The 20,154-nt window shown below is 39.6% G+C and overlaps 2 protein-coding genes across 4 annotated transcripts in view; one reads left to right on the forward strand and one right to left on the reverse strand.

Annotated features, from left to right (window-relative positions):
• RBBP9 (RB binding protein 9, serine hydrolase) overlaps positions 1 to 6,135 on the forward strand; it is a 9,629-nt gene extending 3,494 nt beyond the window's left edge. Inside the window, exons 4-5 of the mRNA XM_007114750.4 lie at positions 1,931 to 2,016; positions 2,404 to 6,135. Of these exons, the coding sequence (XP_007114812.1) occupies positions 1,931 to 2,016; positions 2,404 to 2,630 (313 nt within the window). The 3' untranslated portion in view covers positions 2,631 to 6,135. The remainder of the gene's footprint in view (positions 1 to 1,930; positions 2,017 to 2,403) is intronic.
• Positions 6,136 to 6,251: 116 nt separating this feature from the next.
• On the reverse strand, positions 6,252 to 20,030 carry POLR3F (RNA polymerase III subunit F). Of its 3 annotated transcripts, XR_003683051.2 has the most exons (11): positions 19,780 to 20,030; positions 18,799 to 18,916; positions 14,087 to 14,154; positions 13,701 to 13,721; positions 13,505 to 13,572; positions 11,833 to 11,945; positions 9,717 to 9,860; positions 9,389 to 9,496; positions 8,318 to 8,509; positions 6,857 to 7,126; positions 6,252 to 6,611 (listed from the first exon to the last, which is right to left on the reverse strand). XR_003683051.2 is itself a non-coding variant. In XM_028499453.2 (10 exons), exons 1-10 carry the CDS (start codon positions 19,839 to 19,841, stop codon positions 7,049 to 7,051), a joined length of 972 nt encoding a protein of 323 aa, XP_028355254.1. In that variant the 5' UTR covers positions 19,842 to 20,030; the 3' UTR covers positions 6,252 to 7,048. The 3 variants fall into 3 exon arrangements, 2 of the variants coding, with proteins under 2 accessions (XP_028355254.1, XP_007114813.1); XM_028499453.2 differs by having other exon boundaries at positions 6,252 to 7,126; XM_007114751.4 differs by lacking the exon at positions 13,701 to 13,721 and having other exon boundaries at positions 6,252 to 7,126; positions 19,780 to 20,029.
• Positions 20,031 to 20,154: the final 124 nt, after the last annotated feature.

Genomic DNA, 20,154 nt, shown 5'->3' on the forward strand with positions numbered 1-20,154 from the left:
ATGGGCTCTGGGCGCGCGGGCTTCAGTAGTTGTGGTGCGTGGGCTTCAGTAGTTGTGGCACTTGGGCTCAGTAGTTGTGGCACACAGGCTTAGTTGCTCTGGGGCATGTGGGATCTTCCCAGACCTGGGCTTGACCCCGTGTCCCCTGCATTGGCAAGCGGATTCTTAACCACTGCGCCACCAGAGAAGTCCCAGGATTATGGTTTTTGTGTGGCTTCTTGTCCCCAGCAGCCCCTCAGGATGTCACTTGAATCGATTGTCAGAGAAATCTTACCAAGTTCCATAACCTTTCAGCCACACCTGTGGAAGCTACGAGAATAATGCTTTCCAATGTGGACCTACAGAATTATGGTACATAGTGTTTATAAGCTGCCAGGGGTTGTCTGGAAAATGAAGAAAGCCCTTTATGCTGAAATCTGTGCTAACCCAAGGCCAACTGAATTTTTCTCAGGCCGCTGGCTAATAACGATGTGGCTTCTTTTAAAGACTCCTGAAATTTATTGTAGGATTGTCAGGAACCTTCTAAAAATTAACTTCTAAAGTTAAGGTAGGCAAGGAGAAAACCAGATGCTAAAGCCATGGGGCCTAAGATCATAGGGGAACAGGATACAGAGGACTACCCCACAGTTACTTATTAATCACAAGGGGGAATTGTGTCTTTACAGTGGAGGGATCTGAGGGGTATCACCCTAGGGAATCTGACAGTCTCAGCAGTAATGGGACAAACTGGCATCGTGTGCCCATCGTTGTGGAGGAGTGGGAAGGACACAACATTGCCTACGTAATGGTCTTGCCAAAAATGTTTCACCTCAGCCTAATCATGAGGAAACAAGTTCAGTTTAGGGGATAACGTACAAGAAAATGGGCCTCAAATTCTTAAAAGTCGTCAATCTCATTTAAAACAAATTTAAAAGTGATTGAAGAGTCATGAAACCAAACGCGTGATCTTTGACCAGATCTAGGATTGAAAAGATGTTCTAAAGAACAGTTTGGTACAACTAGGGAAAAGTGAATCCAGGTAATGTTACTGTCTTGGTGCTAAATTTATTAGGTGCAAGAATGATACTGTCGTTACATAAGAGCACAGCTGCGTTCTTGGGGCTACGTGCTAAAGTATTTAGGGGTGAACTGTTGCAAAATTAACAAATCTGGGTGCTTGTTGTTCTCACTTTTCGGTAAGTTTGACATTTTTCAAAGCAAAAGATTGGAGAAAAAGTTTAGGCACAAGAACAAAATACCAACCCTAAATCTTGCCTGGCACCAAGGCCTCCTAGAGCTCTTACCTTTCTAGGTCCTTCCTTAGCCTTGGCCTCTGCTCAGTGAGGGAACTGTCTACAGTTAGCTGAGTGTCTGTTTGCCGGGCACTGTTCTAGGGAACAGGGTCACAAAAAATCGAGAAGGCTCAGACCTGCCCTTGAGGGATGCCCTTGGGGGACAGAGGTAAGACAACGCAAACAAGAGTGTGTGAGAGAGGCACAGTTCTGGGATGGTACAGTCACAGACCACTTGCATCTGTCACTTGGGTTGGGGAGGTGTCACGCCTTAGAATGCAGATTCCTGTGCCTCACTCACAATCCTCTGAATCAGATGCTCTGGGCTGAGCCTGGGAATCCACATGTTAACCAACCAAGTAATGCCGACGAATGCACACATCAAAGGGAATAATTACACTTTTTATGTTTATTCAGAAAGAATTACGGAAAATGTTTGCACTACCTTGAAAACAGAGTAGAAACTCAGGTAGCCCAGGTGAGGTGATTAACCACCAGGCTCATATTTCTGCATTTTCCTTGCTCTTTTTTATACTAACCTCAGCAGCCTACAGCACGTGCTTTCTGTAAGCTAAATCAAACGAGTTTTGGGTGGCTTACTGACTTTCTGGGACCAGATTTAACGTTAAACATCAGCTACACCATTCCTCTCGCTCCAGGTACGCAGAGACCCACCGGGTGTGTGCTATCGTGTTAGTGTCTGCGTACACGTCTGACCTGGGGGATGACAATGAACGGGCAAGCGGTAAGTCTGAAGGCAGAAACCGGAAGAGCCCTTCCTGTAGCCACGGGGCTGCACGCTCAGGTAGTAAAACAGCACTATCTTCCGACAGGCTAACACAAAATCTAACAGCACATGAGGAATATTTACCACCCATCTTTAGGTGTAAGTTAGGCACTTAGAGAGGGCAGTGAGCCACTATCTAACCTGTAGTCTAGAACTGAACCCCTGAGCCCTATCCTCCCCCTTCACCAGTAGCTATGGTATGAAGCCCTACGGATCTGAAAACTGAGGAAGGGCTTCTAACTCACACTTGGGCTCTGAATTTCTGCGTCTCTGCCATGGTCCTCACTAGAGTGGCGAGAATGGAAAGTATCCACGACACTGAGAGGTTGTGTGTTCTTCTCATAGGATACTTCAGCCGCCCCTGGCAGTGGGAGAAGATCAAAGCCAACTGCCCTCACATTGTGCAGTTTGGCTCCACCGACGATCCTTTCCTTCCTTGGAAGGAACAACAAGAAGTAGCCAACAGGTTGGAAGCCAAATTGTACAGATTCACTGACCGTGGCCATTTCCAGAACACGGAGTTTCATGAACTGGTTAGTGTGGTCAAATCCATGCTGGAAGTGCCAGGATAGCCAGGGTCGTTCCTGCTGTTCTGTATAACAACATGGGAGTAGGGCCACGATCAGATTATTAACAGATGACAGTCATCTATTATCACATGAATAACAGGCATGCAAACCAGATCAAATTAAGGTCCAAAAAACACACGTTTCAATGTTCAAACTAAATTACAAACAGTATTTTCATTTTCCATAGAATCTACATCTCCTCAAACTGCTCTGACCTAAAACAGTATTTTTCCCATTTGATAGGGACATGGGACAGCTTAACCACCCTTACCTATCCAAAGGGAGTAAGACAGAAACGAAACCCAGGTTTCCTGATCCCTAGTCCAGATTAAAACTAAACAGCTTTCATGTTATGCTGTAGGAGTTGCAGCATAACATGTCCTTAACATGTTGAGAGAGTGACACACAAGGAGGTTGAGGCAGGGGTCTGCAGGGTCAGGCAGGGATCGGTCTAAGACCAGACTGGCGAGCATTAGGGTGATGGGGAGAACTCTTGCTGGGCCCTGTCTGGATTGTTGCCATGTGGGAATTTGGCAAGGCATTGCCAGTTTTCTGATTTTCAAGGAAAAAAATTAATACACTTTTGTATTTAGGGACCATAAGTGTATGTATATATAATCCACATGTACATGAATTACATTCAGTCCACAGACATATGCGTTATGTTAGTTGGCAACTACAGTGTAAATAAAAAATTTGCAAACACAGCAAGACACAAAGTCCAAGACATCCATGTGTGACCTCTGCCGTAAGTATTCACTTAGCCAGTGCTTTAGAGCTTGAGAAAAGCCTGAGAAATAGACATGACGTCAAAGGATGAAATCATGGGAACAGTTTGGATTTTGTTACAAAGTCTTAAATATTTTTAAAAATGATCTTTCCATATCTCAAATTTTGTTCTGTTAAGTGTTCTACCTTTTAATTTCCATGGTCCTTTATATCTCTTTCAGCATCATTCCATGATTTTTCTTCTAATCATACTTCCTCAAAAAAAACCCTTTTTCATTTTCCAACGTTTTTTGTCTATTATTATCCCCAAGTAACATCTCAAAACAATTTCCAGTAAACTCACACCTAATATTTGCTGCAATAATGTGAATTCCCACACTGTTCATACCTAATGAAAATTCAAAGCCATCATTTGAACCTGAAAAAGCTTTTGATTTCTAAATGTGCTCAAAAAATGTCAGGAGAGATTCTCTAAATTTTTAGCAGCAGTTATCTTAGGGGATGGGAATTTTGGTAGTTATGGTGTGGTGGATGTCTCCTTTTTACATTATACACCTGGGGATTATTTGAGTTTGTGCACTGTGTCTTTTATAATTAAAAATAAAGATTAAAAACAGTTTATTTGACAAGTTAGTGAAAAACAAAGTAGATAAATCCATTGAATACTTTTCTTAGAGAAGCTGTTTAGCATTGATTTGACCAAGCCTATAATCAAAGCCTGATTCTATTTGAATTATTTGGAAGTAGTCATTGTTCTCCGTATTCTCTGCCTTGTTTTCTGAAGTCCTTTCTTAAAAAAATTTACAAACTTATACAAGTAACAGTTCATAATACTTTATTGTCCTCTTCCTCTGTAGAAAAAACCAAATATATACAATTGAGAAATAATTTGATATTCTTCATTCCTATAAAAGTAACTTGAATATAGAGGCATACGATGGTTAAGTTGGGCTGATAGTACGGTAACCAGTAACCACAGGGTGCCAGCAAAGAAAACGTTCAGTTCTTCATTCACAGAAGCCACGGTTCAGGTGCTCACCAGCCACGGCTGACTAGTGGCTTCCTTACTGGACACAGATATAGAGCATTTCCATCCTGATAGAAGGTTCTATTGGACAGCACTGCGCTAGAGCGCGTGTTACATGCTTCCCTCACCCACCACCAACGTAGAAGTGACTCAACCTGACGTTACTTTTGTTTGACTAGTTTGCTTAGTTGATCAACATAAAAATTATGATCCTATAAAACTTACTCATCACCAAACTAAGAGATCAGAGGAGTTTCAAGGAAGAACCCCACATGGACTATTCATTTAAACCGTCAAATCATGGCCTTTCATGATTCTCTGTTTGACTCTCTACAGATCTTTATAAAGCAGAGAGGGGCCTTGATAGACTCTAGGGAATATCTATTTTCAGGTGAGCAAAATACCTTACACTAAATGGAAATCAAGTGTAAGGTTAGGACTTTACTTACAATTTGATTTTTTGGTGTTGTTGTGAGTCTAGAGCACCACAATTTGTTTTGGTCAAAATTTACTCCTGTAGGGTAAATATCCATTTAATGATAAACAGAGGTGCTGTATTTTAAAATTGTTGTCTCGGGGCTTCCCTAGTGGCTCAGTAGTTAAGAATCTGCCTGCCAGTGCAGGGGACACGGGTTCGAGCCCTGGTCTGGGAAGATCCCACATGCCGCGGAGCAACTAAGGCCGTGCGCCACAGCTGCTGAGCCTGCGCTCTAGAGCCCGCGAGCCACAACTACTGAGCACGTGGGCCACAACTACTGAGCCTGCACGCTAGAGCCCGCGTGCCACAACTACTGAAGCCCATGTGCCTAGAGCCCATGCTCCACAACAAAGAGAAGCCACCACAATGAGAAGCCCGCGCACCACAAAGAAGAGTAGCCCCCACTCGCTGCAACTAGAGAAAGCCTGCATGCAGCAACGAAGACCCAACGCAGCTAAAAAAGAAATTTTTTTTAATTTAAAAAATAAATAAATGAATTAAAAAAAAATATTGTCTCTATCCTTCTTTAGTTAATATTCAGAATGAAAAACATGCTAAGGGAAAAAAGTTTATAGGAGCTCTTTATTCTGGTAGGCAAGGAATACTTTTGTTTTAGCCACTGATTGTAAACTTAAAAATCTCTGGCTGTCAAGATATAGTACAAAGTCTGTATTTAAAAAACTGCTTCCTTCGTTCCACTTCTAAGTCTCCTCCAAGCTCAGTTTTGTCATTAAATAAGACGAGCGCCCCTGAGACAGGCCAGGTCCCAGGAAGGGCAGATATTGTTCTTAGCATTCCAGCTCTTACTGAGAGTGGATCGGAAACCCTCTGTAGTTTCAGGCTCCCAGATTCTTCTGGATCTTACACATCTAGTACTTGAAATGATCTTTGTTTCAAAGCACCAGTGTCATCAAATGCTAATTCTGTACAGCTGGCCACAGAATTTATCTGGTTCTTAAAAATTGGATACTGCGCTGAATTTTATTTTACTGTTTATCTCAAAATAACCCTTGTGTTGGTTCTCCAAACCTGGTGTTTGAACTCGGGCCCCAGCAGAGCTTTCCTTTCCCTCGGTCCCCCACTTTTGGCCTGGACACAGAAACTTTTAAGTGGCGCTACAAAGTGAAAATATGACAGCTGAGATCCTAAAAAGACCTATAGCTAACTTCCGTGTAACAATACATCAAGTAACCTATTGTTTTCTGTTTAGCTGAAGATTGGGACTGAAAGTGCAATTAGAACTGAGGACAATTATAATGGCTTCCTGCTTAGTTTAGACCTATTACACCATGAATTTTAGAACAGAATATGGAAAAAAAATCTAAAACAGGGTAAGGAAAGAAGAATGATAACCCCCCCCCGCCCAATAAAGTGAATGGAGGGCAATGGATTCTTTTTAGTTTTAATTTTAGTTAAATAAGAATCTAGGGGAAAATTCTAGCAAATAATAAAATTGAGCCACAGAGTGAAACTTGTAAGACTTTAACAAAGAAGAACCAGTGAAAATATTCCATTTAGGATGAGAGTAATTAATATGTATACACTAAATAGATAACCTTGACAACAGCATCATTTGGGTTTGAGGTAAGTACAGAGGCACAATCCTCTGAAAGAATATTTCGGACATAGAAAGGCATCAATAGTGTGTAGAAAAGGGATGTTCCACTGTGTCCCCCACTCATGCCCCAAGTCTGCGTTCTCCCCTGCTATTCCTGCCTTCACCACTTTTCATTTCTTCTCAATGAAACCGCTGAGAAAACAAAACAGAAATGGTGACACTGGGTCATATATAAAAAGTTCCCAATGAAGACCTTAATAAGTAACTTTAAAACAGGCATTTTAAAGCTCTAGCCGTTATCACAGTACTTGGTGAATATGAACATATTTGCTTCTTTTCCCGTGAATCATCAAAAGTCTTGAAAGCTTCAGAAGGTGGTCTTCCAGGAGTTCAAAGTATTTTACTTATGGAAGAATGGATTTCACTACTAACCTTACCTGTTTCATGTCCTGTTGCCTACTCAACCAATGTAAATTTAGTCTTCATAGATTAAAAAATTTTTTTTCATAGCAGCAAGTTTGTATCTTGAAGTTTGCTTTCAAGGGAATTTGATGTTCCATCATGAATCAAATTATTTGTTCCCAAAGTAACTTCATTTGCAAAATGTCAGTAAAGTTCATAGCTCTCTATTAAAATTCGAGCCACTCTGTCATGTAAATACAGTTAGATGGTGAAATCTCACCACCTTCATGGCAGTCGTCAAAAACCTTTAAAAAAGAAAAAAGGTTATATTCAAACTGAAGTTTTAAAATTATTACATTATAGGTAATGTCTTAAATATCAACTACAACAAAATTCTAACAAAATATCCAAGACCCAACCATTTATTTAAAGCAATATTAAAAACAAAACTTTAAAAGTGAAAGAGGTTAGGACTGTAAATAAGAACATACTGGAAGAGGACCTGCTCTGTGATCACAGAGTGAGTGAGAGACCTTTCACTGTAGCACTAAGCCAACCATATCCACCTACCCACTGGGCAGAAGGCAGGTAACAAGAGTCCAGGAAGGGAGAGATATACACACGAATGACTTAATCTTAACTAACCAAATGTTTCATGTTTAGCCACGTTCCTTTTTGTGAAGGGTGCTAAATAGAATTCCCAACAGGTTAGCCTTTTTTCTAGGAGTTGAAACCAGGGCATAGAGAGCTTAGGCATGTAGACAATAAAACACGGACTAACAGCCCAAGAATATAAATGCCACAAGCGCTGGCACGGTGCCTGCAGCACACAGGTGGCTTTCAGAGACTATCTGGGAACAGAAGAATGAAGAGTGTGGGGCGAGCCTCGAGGGAAAGCATATCACCTCTGGGTGTGAGTGCTAGTTATCATGTCTCAGCTGAATGCTTAGGTTGCCCTCAGCCTGAGTTCCCTCACACTTGAAGTAACACCACTAGCTCCAAGGCAAGTAACAAGGATTAAATGAGACCACAGAAATCTTCAAGAACATGTCTGGCCCATAGTAGGTTCTCAACAAATCTCATTTCCCTCCCTACTGAAGTGAAATGATTAGCCCTCATCAAAAATCGTCCATCTGGGGACTTCCCTGGCAGTCCAGTGGTCAAGACTCCACGCTTCCACTGCAGGGGGTACAGGTTCGATCCCGGGTTGGGGAACTAAGATCCCACATGCCGTGCAGTGCAGCCAAAAAGAAAAAAAATGTCCATTTTGGGGCCAAGAGCAGAAAACAAATTTCCTTAACATGGTTATTCTAAGAAAGAATACAAGGTGATGATATGTTCATTAAAGCTCTGTCATCAAGGTTACATGGAGGTTTCAGCAGTTCTTGGTCAACCCTGAGTTTGAGAAAACTAGGGTGTGCTTGCTGGTATCAATACATTATGTGGCATCTGCACTTCATGGCAGTGAAGTGTAAAGGGAAGCCATTGTAACTCACCGGGCAGAGTCCGCAGGGGGCCCGGACCAATCCCGTGGGCGGGATGATCGGATTGACTGCCCTGTACAGTTTCATGTGTCCGTCCACACTGCCTACGGTGCCTTCTTTTGCAGCGATGATAGTCATCTCCACTTTCCCATCATAAATGAGTGTATTTAAGATGGTCTCAATGTCCTCCATGGACAACTCTACCTACAAAAGGGATACATTAGAAAGGACCCAAAAAGGACAAGGAGACACCCTTTTGGAGGGTGTTAAAAAACGTAAAAGGCCACAATTCCTTGGTGAAATGGGGAAGGATTATGCTCGAGAGTAAATGAAGGCGCAAAGAGGCTGAACAATGGCCCAAGTGAGCACAGACCCTCAAATGCCAGGGGCAGGGCTCTGAGCTCGCACTGAGCTTGACACTTGCTGATGTCTTCACCCTCCCAAGGAAAATCTAGACATCTTGTAACATTTCTTTGGCAAGAATTTGATGGAGATTTATAAAATGCTTGAGCAGAAAGGTATTTTAGACATCAAATAGTCCAAATTCCTGTATTTTATGAAAGTGAGATCTGGAGCCCAGGAAATGAAAATGACTTGTCCAAGCGGCCACTTCAGCTTCTTCTCTGATGATGAAAAGCATCAAACACAGTGTGTCTGTACAGATCTTCAGAGAATGTGCTGACAATGCCACTAACATCTCATAAGTAGGAAAATATCAATAAACGACAACTGCTATGATGATGGATGTTTGGCACATACATGGAAATGTCCCCAAGAGAATCAAGAACTTGTCAGAACAGACTTTTGAATCTGGTAGTGAAAAGCACTGCCAGGCCTCCACTCTGCTGCTCTGTAGCCCAAGCTCAGGTACATACAGTTCAGAAAGTGCCCGACGGCAATGACCGCCGTTGCCTGACTGCCTTAGGACAGTACTTCCTCAAAGTGGGTTCTGCAGAATGTACATGGGTATCACCAGAAAAAAGGGTCTGGGTCAGCTGTGTTTGCAATACATTGTAAACTATATCCCTATGATGAAGAACAAGTTTTTAAAAATAAGATGAAAATTAGAAACCGAGTTCCAACCTTACTGATCCCCAATTCACAGATATACTTCCACACTTCATGTGATGAAGCAAATGAACTATTTCTTTGTATCATTGGATTCTGTTTGCTTTCTCGTGCTGTTTCTGCCTATAAGGGTAGAAACATAAATTTCAGGAAGAATACTGGTGCCTTCTGAATACAATTCATATAGAGTGAGAACAACAACAGGACATATTTTGTTTAGTAAAAATGACCAATTTCAATGTTTTCAATTCCTGTAAGATATGATACACAAGATTAAACATTCCTTATGAAGAAACTTAAAAAAATTATACTTGGGAGTGATGTTTCCTCAATTATGCCTCACCTTGGTTTGTAGGAATTTAAAACACTGTTGGTTAAGCACCTCTACAAATTCAGATTCAAAATCCTGGTCACTGTACCAGGCTCCACCGGTCACAGAGCGGTCTGGCTGCAGGTTATAGAGCATGTACACCTTCTTTTTTGAGGCCTAGGAAAAAACACGCACAGTAGATGGTTAAAAGGTAACGAAACAGTCTTCCAAAACTAAGACTTAAAAACCCCCAAAGCTTCATATTTTAGAGCAGTTTGGGATTTACAGAATTATTGTGAAGATGGGACCTTGTGCTCAGCTTCCTTTAGTACTAACACCTGACATTACCAGAGTACATCTGTTACAGCTAATGAAACAATATTGATAGGTCAATATTAATTATAAAGTCTGTACGTTATTCAGATTCCCTTCGTTTTTCCCTAATGTCATTTTAATGGTCCAGGATCCTATCCAGAATACCATATTGTTACACATTTATCATACATGAGGCAAATTTTGGTTGTGACAGTTTCTCAGACTTTCCTTGTTATTGGTGAATTTGCCATTTTTTAGAATTACTGGCAAAAAATTCTGTAGGATGTCCCTTAATTGGGATTTGTCCGAGTAGACTGGAGAAAAGACCACAGAGGTAAAGTGCCCTTCTCATCATGTCATATCAAGGGTACTTGATCATCACTAAATGATGACTGATTGTCATCAATATAACTTATCAGCCTTGACATTGTAAATCCATCACCTGGTTTGAGGTAGTGTTTCTCAGTTTTCTCCACTGTAAAGTTACTTTTTTGTCCTGCCCTTTCCATATGTGGAAGGAAGCCACCACGCACAGTCCACACTTAAAGACTGGGAGTTCGCTCTACTTCCTTGAGGATGAAGAGTCTACACAAATTATTTGGAATTCTTCTGCATGAAGACTTGTCTATTCTCGCCCATTGATTTATTTATTCAAACATATTAGTATGTTCTCATGAATATTTATTTTATACTTTGGGTTACAATCTAATACTACTTTAGTCTGAAACTTTGAAAACATCATGCTAAGTGAAAGAAGCCAGACACTAAAGACCACATATTGGTAGTTCCCTGGCAGTCCAGTGGTTAGGACTCGGTGCTGTCTTTGTCTTGGCCCAGGTTCAATCCCTGGTCAGGGAACTAAGATCCCACAAGCCACACGGCATGGCCAAAAAAACCCAAAACAAAACAAAACACAACAACAATAAAAAGATATAATTTAAAAAATTAGAACAGTGTGGTGACTGCAGAACTCTGAATATACTAAAACCCACTGAATTAAATCTCAATAAAGCTGCTACTAAAAATAAAGATGTAGAGCATGATTGGCAAAATGAAGCTAGGCATGGGTACATGGGGATTCATTTTGTTATTTCCTATACTTTTGTATACATTTGAAATTATCCAATAAAAATGTGGAAGAGAAATAATATTCTAAATGAGAGAGTGGTAGGACATAAATACCATCGATAAATAAAACCACTGATGACTATCCAATTCTTATTTGCTGAATTTTGTGTTCAAGCACACTTTAATCTAGGAGTACCCCAGCTCCTCTGATGCCTCAATCAGTGAAGTCAGCAATGTGTCTGCTGGAGCCAGCTCTGGATCCTGAAGCCCCTGGAGGATGTGATGGGGTGGCTGGCAAGAGGAGGAGGAGAAATACCATGCGCTGGAACAGATGCTCCACCAGGGCCAGGGCAGAGAACTTTCTGTGACTTGCTCACTAACGTATTCCAAGCCCCCAGAACAGTGCCCAGCACATAGCAAATGCACGACGGGTATTTGTGGAATGGGTAATCTCATACACCAGGTTGAAATAAATTATCTTCCATACCACAAAATCCAGGAAAAATGTTCGTGATCCCCAAAATTCTTTACTGAAGAGAGTAAAGTAGTTTTAGATTTTTGAGTGGGTAAGACTTTAAGAGTTAACTGGCAGGGACATATCTAAAGCAGCACCTCCAAACCATCCAATATGAGCTAAAATTTTAAAAATCTTTTTTGACCAGTTGTTTTAAATCATGACATAGCTTAAAGAATAAAAACCTGAAATATACTTGGAGCAATATATGTACAGTGAACATTCAGGGGAAGAAAAGAGATGGTTACTCACTGCCACAGACTTAACAGCTTTAATTAGCTTTTTACTTTCCAAATTCTTTAGAATTTTGTTAATTTCTGTTAATGGCAAGTTGCTTTTGTATCGGATATCTCTGCTCCATATTCCTATAAGAAAGTAAAGTAAAATAAGTTGAACACTATAGGATGTGTGTTTCTTTTCCTATTGCTTATATCTCATTATAAATCTAGCAAAATATGTATATATTCCTAGAGCATAGCTATAGGAAAAATGAATTAGGGGTAAGAGTCTCAGATAAAGTAACAAAAATATGCAAAACAATACATAAGTTATATGTTCTATTTTCTAACTGGAAATTTCTTGGAATGCCAGTGTGGCACCTTTTAAAAATCATACGAAAAGGACATTTTTGTAATGGAAGAAAAATCTTGAATGTCACTGAATTAACATATATTGCCTTTTCCATGCCCCCCCTACATCCCAACCTCTTTTTTTCTTTAAATATCACTTTAGATTGTATATGTGAAAAACAAACTTAAGTCTGGATCTGGGTTGGCTGCCACCCTTGTCAAGAGAGCAAAAAACACTTTATGAGAGCATCTGTGTGCATGTATATCCATTATTTATACAGCACTATATTTGGAAAATAGAAAGATTACAGTTCCCATAGTCACTAAAAGCCTGTGCAGAAAGCTATGATTTTTCTTTCAAAGAAGGAAATATGTGTTATATGTATAAAAGGAATTTATGTAAAAACATTTTGCTGTATTTTCTTCCCAACAAGAAGGCATAATAAGATAGGAAGATTTTTTAAAAATAGAGAATGGGGCTTCCCTGGTGGCGCAGTGGTTGTGCGTCCGCCTGCCGATGCAGGGGAACCGGGTTCGCGCCCCGGTCTGGGAGGATCCCACATGCCGCGGAGCGACTGGGCCCGTGAGCCATGGCCGCTGAGCCTGCGCGTCCGGAGCCTGTGCTCCGCAACGGGAGAGGCCACAACAGAGGGAGGCCCGCATACCACAAAAAAAAAAAAAAAAAAAATAGAGAATGACTTCTTCATATTTATTTTTAAAATGTTAATTTAACTTCCCAACACATAAAAATTATATGACTTCAGATTACATCATAATTGTTAAAGCTAATATCAATGACTCAAACAGATCTTAAATTGTAATAACAGCAATTTTGATAAAGTTCTTTAAGGGCAACAGGAGAGGAACTAAATAGCTGTTGAGGGAGTTACACCAGACACTGCCACACTGCACTAGGTGTCCCTTGGGTTTTTGCAAAAACCAGAGAGATGTTATTATCCACAATTTACAGATAAGAGGAAGAAACGAAGCCTTCCAAAATTTACCAAGTAAGGATTAACAAAAAAACCTCTTAAGTTTTAATTTATTTATTTTGAATAGATAATATATTCATATGGTCCAGAATTCAGAAGTCTCTTTCCATCCCTGTCCACAGCCATCTAGTTCCTATCTCCCTGAGGCAACAACAGTGTCACTCCTGGGTGTCCTTCAAATATATGTACATTATATATTGTTATATATGTGTGTGTGTGTGTGTGTGTGTTATATTTTCTTCTCCTTTTAACAAACGGCAGCATAATGAACTGACTGATCTATACCCTGGGAAGCCAGGATCTCAGTCCCCACTATCTGGTCCTAAAGACAATGTTGTTTCTGCTGTTCCTCTACATGCTTACCTTTATTTCCTGCATCCTCTATGATTTGATATACTAGCTTTTCCTGGTTATCTGATCCTTTCATTTTACTGCAGGGAAATAAAGTAGAATTAAAAAGGCAAAGAGGTACAGGATAATCTAATAATCTACAAGACTACTTAAATGAATGAGCAGACAAGGTCATCACATTGACTTATTTACCAAAAGAAGGGCTTACCTTAAAAAGAATGAGACAGGGCTGTATGTACCAAATGAAAAGATGTCCAAGATATAGTAAGTGAAAAAAAACAAGTTGCAAAACAGTATGGATATCATGATCCCATTTTTGTTAAAATAAGAGAAAAAAAAAAGAGAGAGAGATTATATATAAATATATGGTATATAAATATATAATCATCTATATGTATTTATATATACCTATAAGAAAGGATATATGCCAAAATATTAACAGCAGCTATCTCTGGGAAATGGAACACATGTGGGAGGTGAGATGATACACGGGCCAGGTTTACACAATGCAATTTTATACTGGCTCTTTTTCCCAAAGCATATATTACTTTTATAATATTAAAATTTTCTTAAAATAAAAAATTAGGTGCTTACCCAGCATTCTGAGACTCCTTTATTCTATACAGAAGGCCTGTATTGCTCCTTAAGAGATCCAGCTGACCCTAAAGTTGTTTTTTTAAAAAAGAAAATAACAGTGAATTATTTTAGAGATATATCAAATCCAATGACAAACATTAATGCATTCTTCAATATTTTACACAGACTAAAATAGCCTACCTCCCATAGTTGCCAGTTCTTCACTTGAGTACTTAAGTTTTTTCCTACATGTCACATGTGATATACTTTTTAAAACTTACCTCTTTATCTCGCCATTTCCCCAAATATTAATACCTAACAATTTTCTACATGTTAGATCCTGGCTTGGTTACATGATCAATGTGTAAAGAATTTTAAACAAGCAGCTTTAGAATAATAAATAAAAATCCATACTTAATTCAAATAAATTCAATAAATATATATAATATAAATAAATATAGTAAAATGTAATTTGTCTAAAAAAGTTCAAATAAAGGCTATTCATGCAAAAATATTCTATGATACAATGATTAAATGAAATTTACAATGTTAATAGTAACATTTACTGATATGTGTGATTTCTGTAGTGTTACATGAGAATTAGGCAGAAAGGTCAGCCAATGAATAAAAGGCCTGTAGTAGTTCTGTTTTTACACAAGTCACAAGTAAAACAAAGCATGTGTGCCATGCTCCTGCATTTCCTTGGATCTGAACTTAGGAGAACCCAGATGGCTGTACCACTGGGCTTCTGGCAGTTCAGGGAAGCACGGCTAAGAGAGGCCCCATTCCCACGAGTTAAGGCTGGACAGACCCATGACTTGGAATTAGATTGATATATGGATGAACAGCAATACTTTCCCTCCCTCCCTCAAACCACAAAGCCCAATTTGGAGGCTCCATTCAGTTGTTCATCTCAGCCTATGAACATTTACTGAACACCTGTACTGTGATATATGTTTGGTGGGGGACAAACATGGATTCTGAAAGAGAATTACACAGCTGACTTCAATATCATCGGGTTGGCATTAAGACAGAGCTAAGTAAAGGGTGGGACGGCCTCTCAGAGAAGCACCTTTGGCCCAGCCTGGGGGGTCAGTGAGGATCCCTGGAGTCGACAGCAGAGATGAGTCTTGAGAATAATGAGGAGTCAGTCTGTGAGGAAAGGGAGAAAGGGCCTGCTAAGCAGGGAAGATAGCATGAGCAAAGGAACTGAGGCATGAAACAGCGTGATTTGCTAGAGAACAAAAAATCATCTGTTCCTTCTGAAAACTAACTTTTGAGTTGGATGGGTGGAGGGAGATGAGGTGGGTGCAGAAGGGAGGGGCTCAGTGTGGTAAACCCAAGAGTGTGGACTTGAATCTCTAGAGTTGAGAAAAGGGTTTTTGGTGGGAAAATGACTTGGTCAGATCTGTATTTAAGACAGAGCAGGCTGGTTGCTCTGAGGCACATGGAGCCAGGAAAGCCCGTTAAGATGCACTGTAATAGTCCAAGTAAAAGCCAAGAGCCTGAACACATGCAGGGGTAGTAGGAGTGGAAACAGTGGAACAGATTTGAGAATTGTTTAAGAGCTAAAATCAGCAACACTCGTGATTTATTAATAATTACTCCCTTGCTTAAAATTCTTCAGTAGCTCTACCACTGCCTACAGCCTGTAGCCGACAGAACTGGCAATAGGTGGGGTTGCAGAGGTGGTGAAAGAGAGTGAGGTGCTGAGCATAATTTTCAGACAGAAAGAAAAGGCTAAAAGGGAGGGTCTGAGAACAAAAACATTTTTAATTGCCAAACTTCCAAGCATCCCTTGCTCTATCCATCCTGGAGCTGAAGACCTTCACAATGGTGAATTCACTAGAAAAAACCACTCCTTTTTTCCTTTGGCTAGAACAGCGTTCAGCAATCTGGTGCACTGCTTTTTTTTTAAAACTGAAGTATAGTTGAGTTACAATATTATATTAGTTTCAGGTGTACAACATAGTGATCTCATATTTATAGATTATACTCCATTTAAAGTTATTATAAAATATTGATTATATTCCCTGTGCTGTACAATATATCCTTGTAGCCAATTTATTTTATACATAGTAGTTTGTACCTTTTAATCCCATACCCTTATCTTGCCCCTCCCTCTCCCCACTGGTAACCACTAGTTTGTTCTCTATATCTGTGAGTCTGTTTTGTTATATTCATTTGTTTACTTTTTAGATTCCACATATAAGTGATATCATATGTGTATTTGTCTTTCTCTGTCTGACTTACTTCACTTAGTATGATAATCTTTAGGTCCAACCATGTTGCTGCAAAGGGCATCATTTTGTGCTTTTTTATGGCTGAGTAATATTCCATTATATATATGTACCACATCTTCTTTATCCATTTATCTGTTGATGGACACTTAGGTTGCTTCCATATCTTGGTTACTGTAAATAATGTTGCTATGAACATTTGGGTGCATATATCTTTTTGAATTAGTGTTTTCATTTCCTTTGGACATATACCCAGGAGTGGAACTGCTGGATCATATGGTAGTTCTATTTTTAGTATTTTGAGGAATCTCCATACTGTTTTCCACAGTGGTGGCACCAATTTACATTCCCACCAACAGTGTACAAGGATTCCCTTTTCTCCACATCCTCACCATTTGTTGTTTGTGGTCTTTTTTATGATAGTCACTCTGACAGGTGTGAGGTGATATTTCATTGTTGTTTTGATTTGCATTTCTCTAAAAATGTTGCTACAATTTTTGTCAGTGTTCTGCCTGTGTTTTCTTCCAGGAGTTTTACGTTTCCGGTCTTACAGTTAAGTCTTTAATCCTTTTTGAGTTTATTTTTATATATGTGTGAGAAAAAGTCCTAATTTCATTTTTTACATGTAGCTGTCCATTTTTCCTAGCACCACTTGTTGAAGAGACTCTTTTCCCCATTGTATATTGTTGATTCCTTTGTCTTAGATTAATTGACTGTAAGTGAATGGGTTTATTTCTGGGCTCTCTATTCTGTTCCATTGATCTATGTATCTCTTTTTGTGACAGAACCATACCGTTTTGATTACTGTGGCTTTATAGTATAGTCTGAAGTCAGGAAGCATGACATCTCCAGCTTTGTTCTTTTTTCCTCAAGATTGCTTTGGCTATTCGGGCTCTTTTGTGGCTACACATACATTTTTGTATTATTTATTCTAGTTCTGTGAAAAATGTCCTGGGTATTTTGATAAGGATCACATTAGATCTGTAGATTGCTTTGGATAATATGGACATTTAAACAATATTAATATAGTCTTTATTTTTTATTTATTTATTTTATGGCCGCACCACGCAGCATGTGGGATCTTAGATCCCCAACCAGGAATTGAACCCACGCCCCCTGAAGTGGAAGTGTGTATTCTTAACCACTGGACCACCAGGGAAGTCCCCATTTTAACAATATTAATTCCTCCAGTCCAAGAACATTGGATATCTTTCTATTTCTTTGTAGCACCTTCAATTTCCTTCATCAGTGTTTTATAATTTTCAAAGTTAGGTCTTTCACCTCCTTGGTTAAGTTTATTCCTAGGTATTTTATTCCTTTTATGTGATTTTTACACAAGATTGTTTTCTTGCTTCCTCTGATAGTTCATTATTAGTGTATAGAAAAGCAACAGATTTCTGTATATTAATCTTGACCCTGCAACTTTACTGAATTCATTTATTAGTTCTAATAGTTGAATATGTTAGCTGTGGGTCTGTCATAAAAGGCTTTTATTATGTTGAAATATGTTCCCTCTATACCAACTGTGCTAAGAGTTTTTATCATGAATGGATGTTGAATTTTGCCAAATGCTTTTTCTGCATTGATTGAGATGATCATGTGAATTTTATCCTTCCTTTTGTTACTGTGGTGTATTACACTGATTGATTTGTGCATATTGAACCATTTTTGCCTTCCTGTAATAAATCCCATTTGGTCATGGTGTATGATCCTTTTTGCATATTGTTGAATTTGGTTTGCTAATATTTTGTTGAGTATTTCTACATGTATATTCATCGGAGACACTGGCCTCTAATTTTCTTTTTTTTGGTAGTATCTTTGTCTAGTTTTGGTATCAGAGTAATGGGAGCCTCATAGAACGAATTTGGGAGTGTTTCCTCCTCTTCAATTTTTTGGAAGTGTTTGAGAAGGATTGGAATTTGCTCTTCTTTATATGTTTGCTAGAACTCCCCTGTGAAGCCATCCAGTCCCGGACTTTTGTTTGCTGGGAGTTTTTTGATTACTAATTCAAGTTTACTACTAGTGACTGGACTGTTCAGATTTTCTATTTCTTCCTGATCATCACATGTTTATCCCTTACCTGTTTATTGTAGCTATAGTTGATTTTTCCATTTTTGTCTTTTAATCTTCATACTAGCTTATTTAAGTGTTTGATCCAAAGCCTTTACTATGTATTTGCCTTTACTAGCAGTAAGAAGCAAACAGAAGGTGTGACTAGACTATGCCCATAGGTAGTTGTGTGCCATTATGTAGCTTAGTGACAATTAAGTTACTAAATATAACAGTTAAAATACAAGTATTTCATTTGTCTTGTAAAATGCATATTACTTCTTCTTTCCTTAATTCAGGCAGTTTGAGCTGTTTCCTGGTTTGGAGTCTTATCAGTCACAACCTAACACACTTTTGAGAATGGTTTCATGACTACATAACAGGAAGTAATGACAATCACAACATTTAAGTAATTACATGAACTAGTTGGATTCACCTTACCATGGACAACAGTCTATTGATGGCCACTGCCCGCTGCTGGGCTTCTATATGCGGCATTTCATTCTGAATTACTTGGTCTGTGATTCCATGAGGGAACTGGTGACATAATTCTATAATCCTAGGAACAAAGGCATTAATGATATTCATGTTTCTATCTATTTCAAGAGGTGGTAGGGGAAAAAATACAAGAATAACAATTTGGAATTGTGCCTTTTTTCACATCTGATAGATAATCTAGGTTTCTACAATGGTTCTGAGTCAAAGCATGTTAAAAATGAGGACGATGCTTTTGAAATACACGTTTACATTTTTATTGTATTTAAGAGAAGCATTTCTTTTCCCTATTCATATGAACTTTAAATTAGAACAAAAGTCAAATGAAAACACAGAAAGACATATTAAAGCTGAGGCTTCAGTTTTCTCAGACAGAATATACATTTTTATTGTATTTAAGAGAAGCATTTCTTTTCCCTATTCATATGAACTTTAAATTAGAACAAAAGTCAAATGAAAACACAGAAAGACATATTAAAGCTGAGGCTTCAGTTTTCTCAGAATAAGTATGACAAAGGGAAGATACAGTGCCTTGGATAGCCATAAGTCTGTGAGCAGGAGGTAAATCAAACACTTCTGGTGGGATGTCAAAATTTGTAACGACAATTCACCACAACTGGGACCTGTTTTTAGAATTATCCCTAAAAAACAAAAATAAACCCGAATTTTCATCTTGTCTTAGGATCATCATATGTGTTATTCATAATAGTTTAAGAAAGTTGGAGTCCTTTAAAACTATGTGGGGGCTTGCAAACTGTCCGACTCGTTTCGAAATTAAGAGTTCTGTCTTCCGGGGATGGGAGGAGGGTTCCAACACCCGCGATCTCCTCCCTGCGCGTCCACTGAACTTGCGAGGGTCCCGGAGACGGGGTCCAGAGCCTCGCGGGGGCTCCCGAGCCGAGAAACGATTCTCCCTCACTGATTTACCTGTTTTCGATTTCGACCGGATCCGCGTCGGGCGGCTGCACTTTCACCTTCACCTCGGCCATGAGGGCGCAGGTCCCGGTCCCTGGGGGAAGAGACGCACCGGGTAGCCAGACAGCAAGCAGGGGAACCCCGGAACCTATGAAGACAGCGGCTGGCACATGGGCCTTCTTCCTCGTGTCGCAAGCGGTCCTTCTTTGCCAGTCGCCTTGAGGTGGCCAAGCCGCGCCTGCGCCGCTACAGATTCTTATTCTGGTTTTTCCAGAATGTCAGTGCCTGTCGGACGAACGAGCCTGGTTCCCCTATTCTGAGTTGGGACGCCACCTTGTAGCACTTTCCAACCTCTGTGAGGGCAACTTCTCGGTCGCCTACGGTGAA

Source organism: Physeter macrocephalus, chromosome 14 (genome assembly GCF_002837175.3).
Source record: "Physeter macrocephalus isolate SW-GA chromosome 14, ASM283717v5, whole genome shotgun sequence".
NCBI lineage: Eukaryota > Metazoa > Chordata > Mammalia > Artiodactyla > Physeteridae > Physeter > Physeter macrocephalus.

Bases quoted from the DNA above. Each gene is read 5' to 3' on its own strand.
- POLR3F (XM_028499453.2), bottom strand. From the start codon at position 19,841: ATGGCCGAGGTGAAGGTGAAAGTGCAGCCGCCCGACGCGGATCCGGTC. The intron at 9,497-9,716 runs GTGAGGCATAAT...CTACCCTTATAG, and splicing joins TTAAATTCCTACAAACCAAG to GCAGAAACAGCACGAGAAAG. The intron at 8,510-9,388 runs GTTGGAACTCGG...TCCCTTTTGTAG, and splicing joins GTGAATTGGGGATCAGTAAG to GTAGAGTTGTCCATGGAGGA.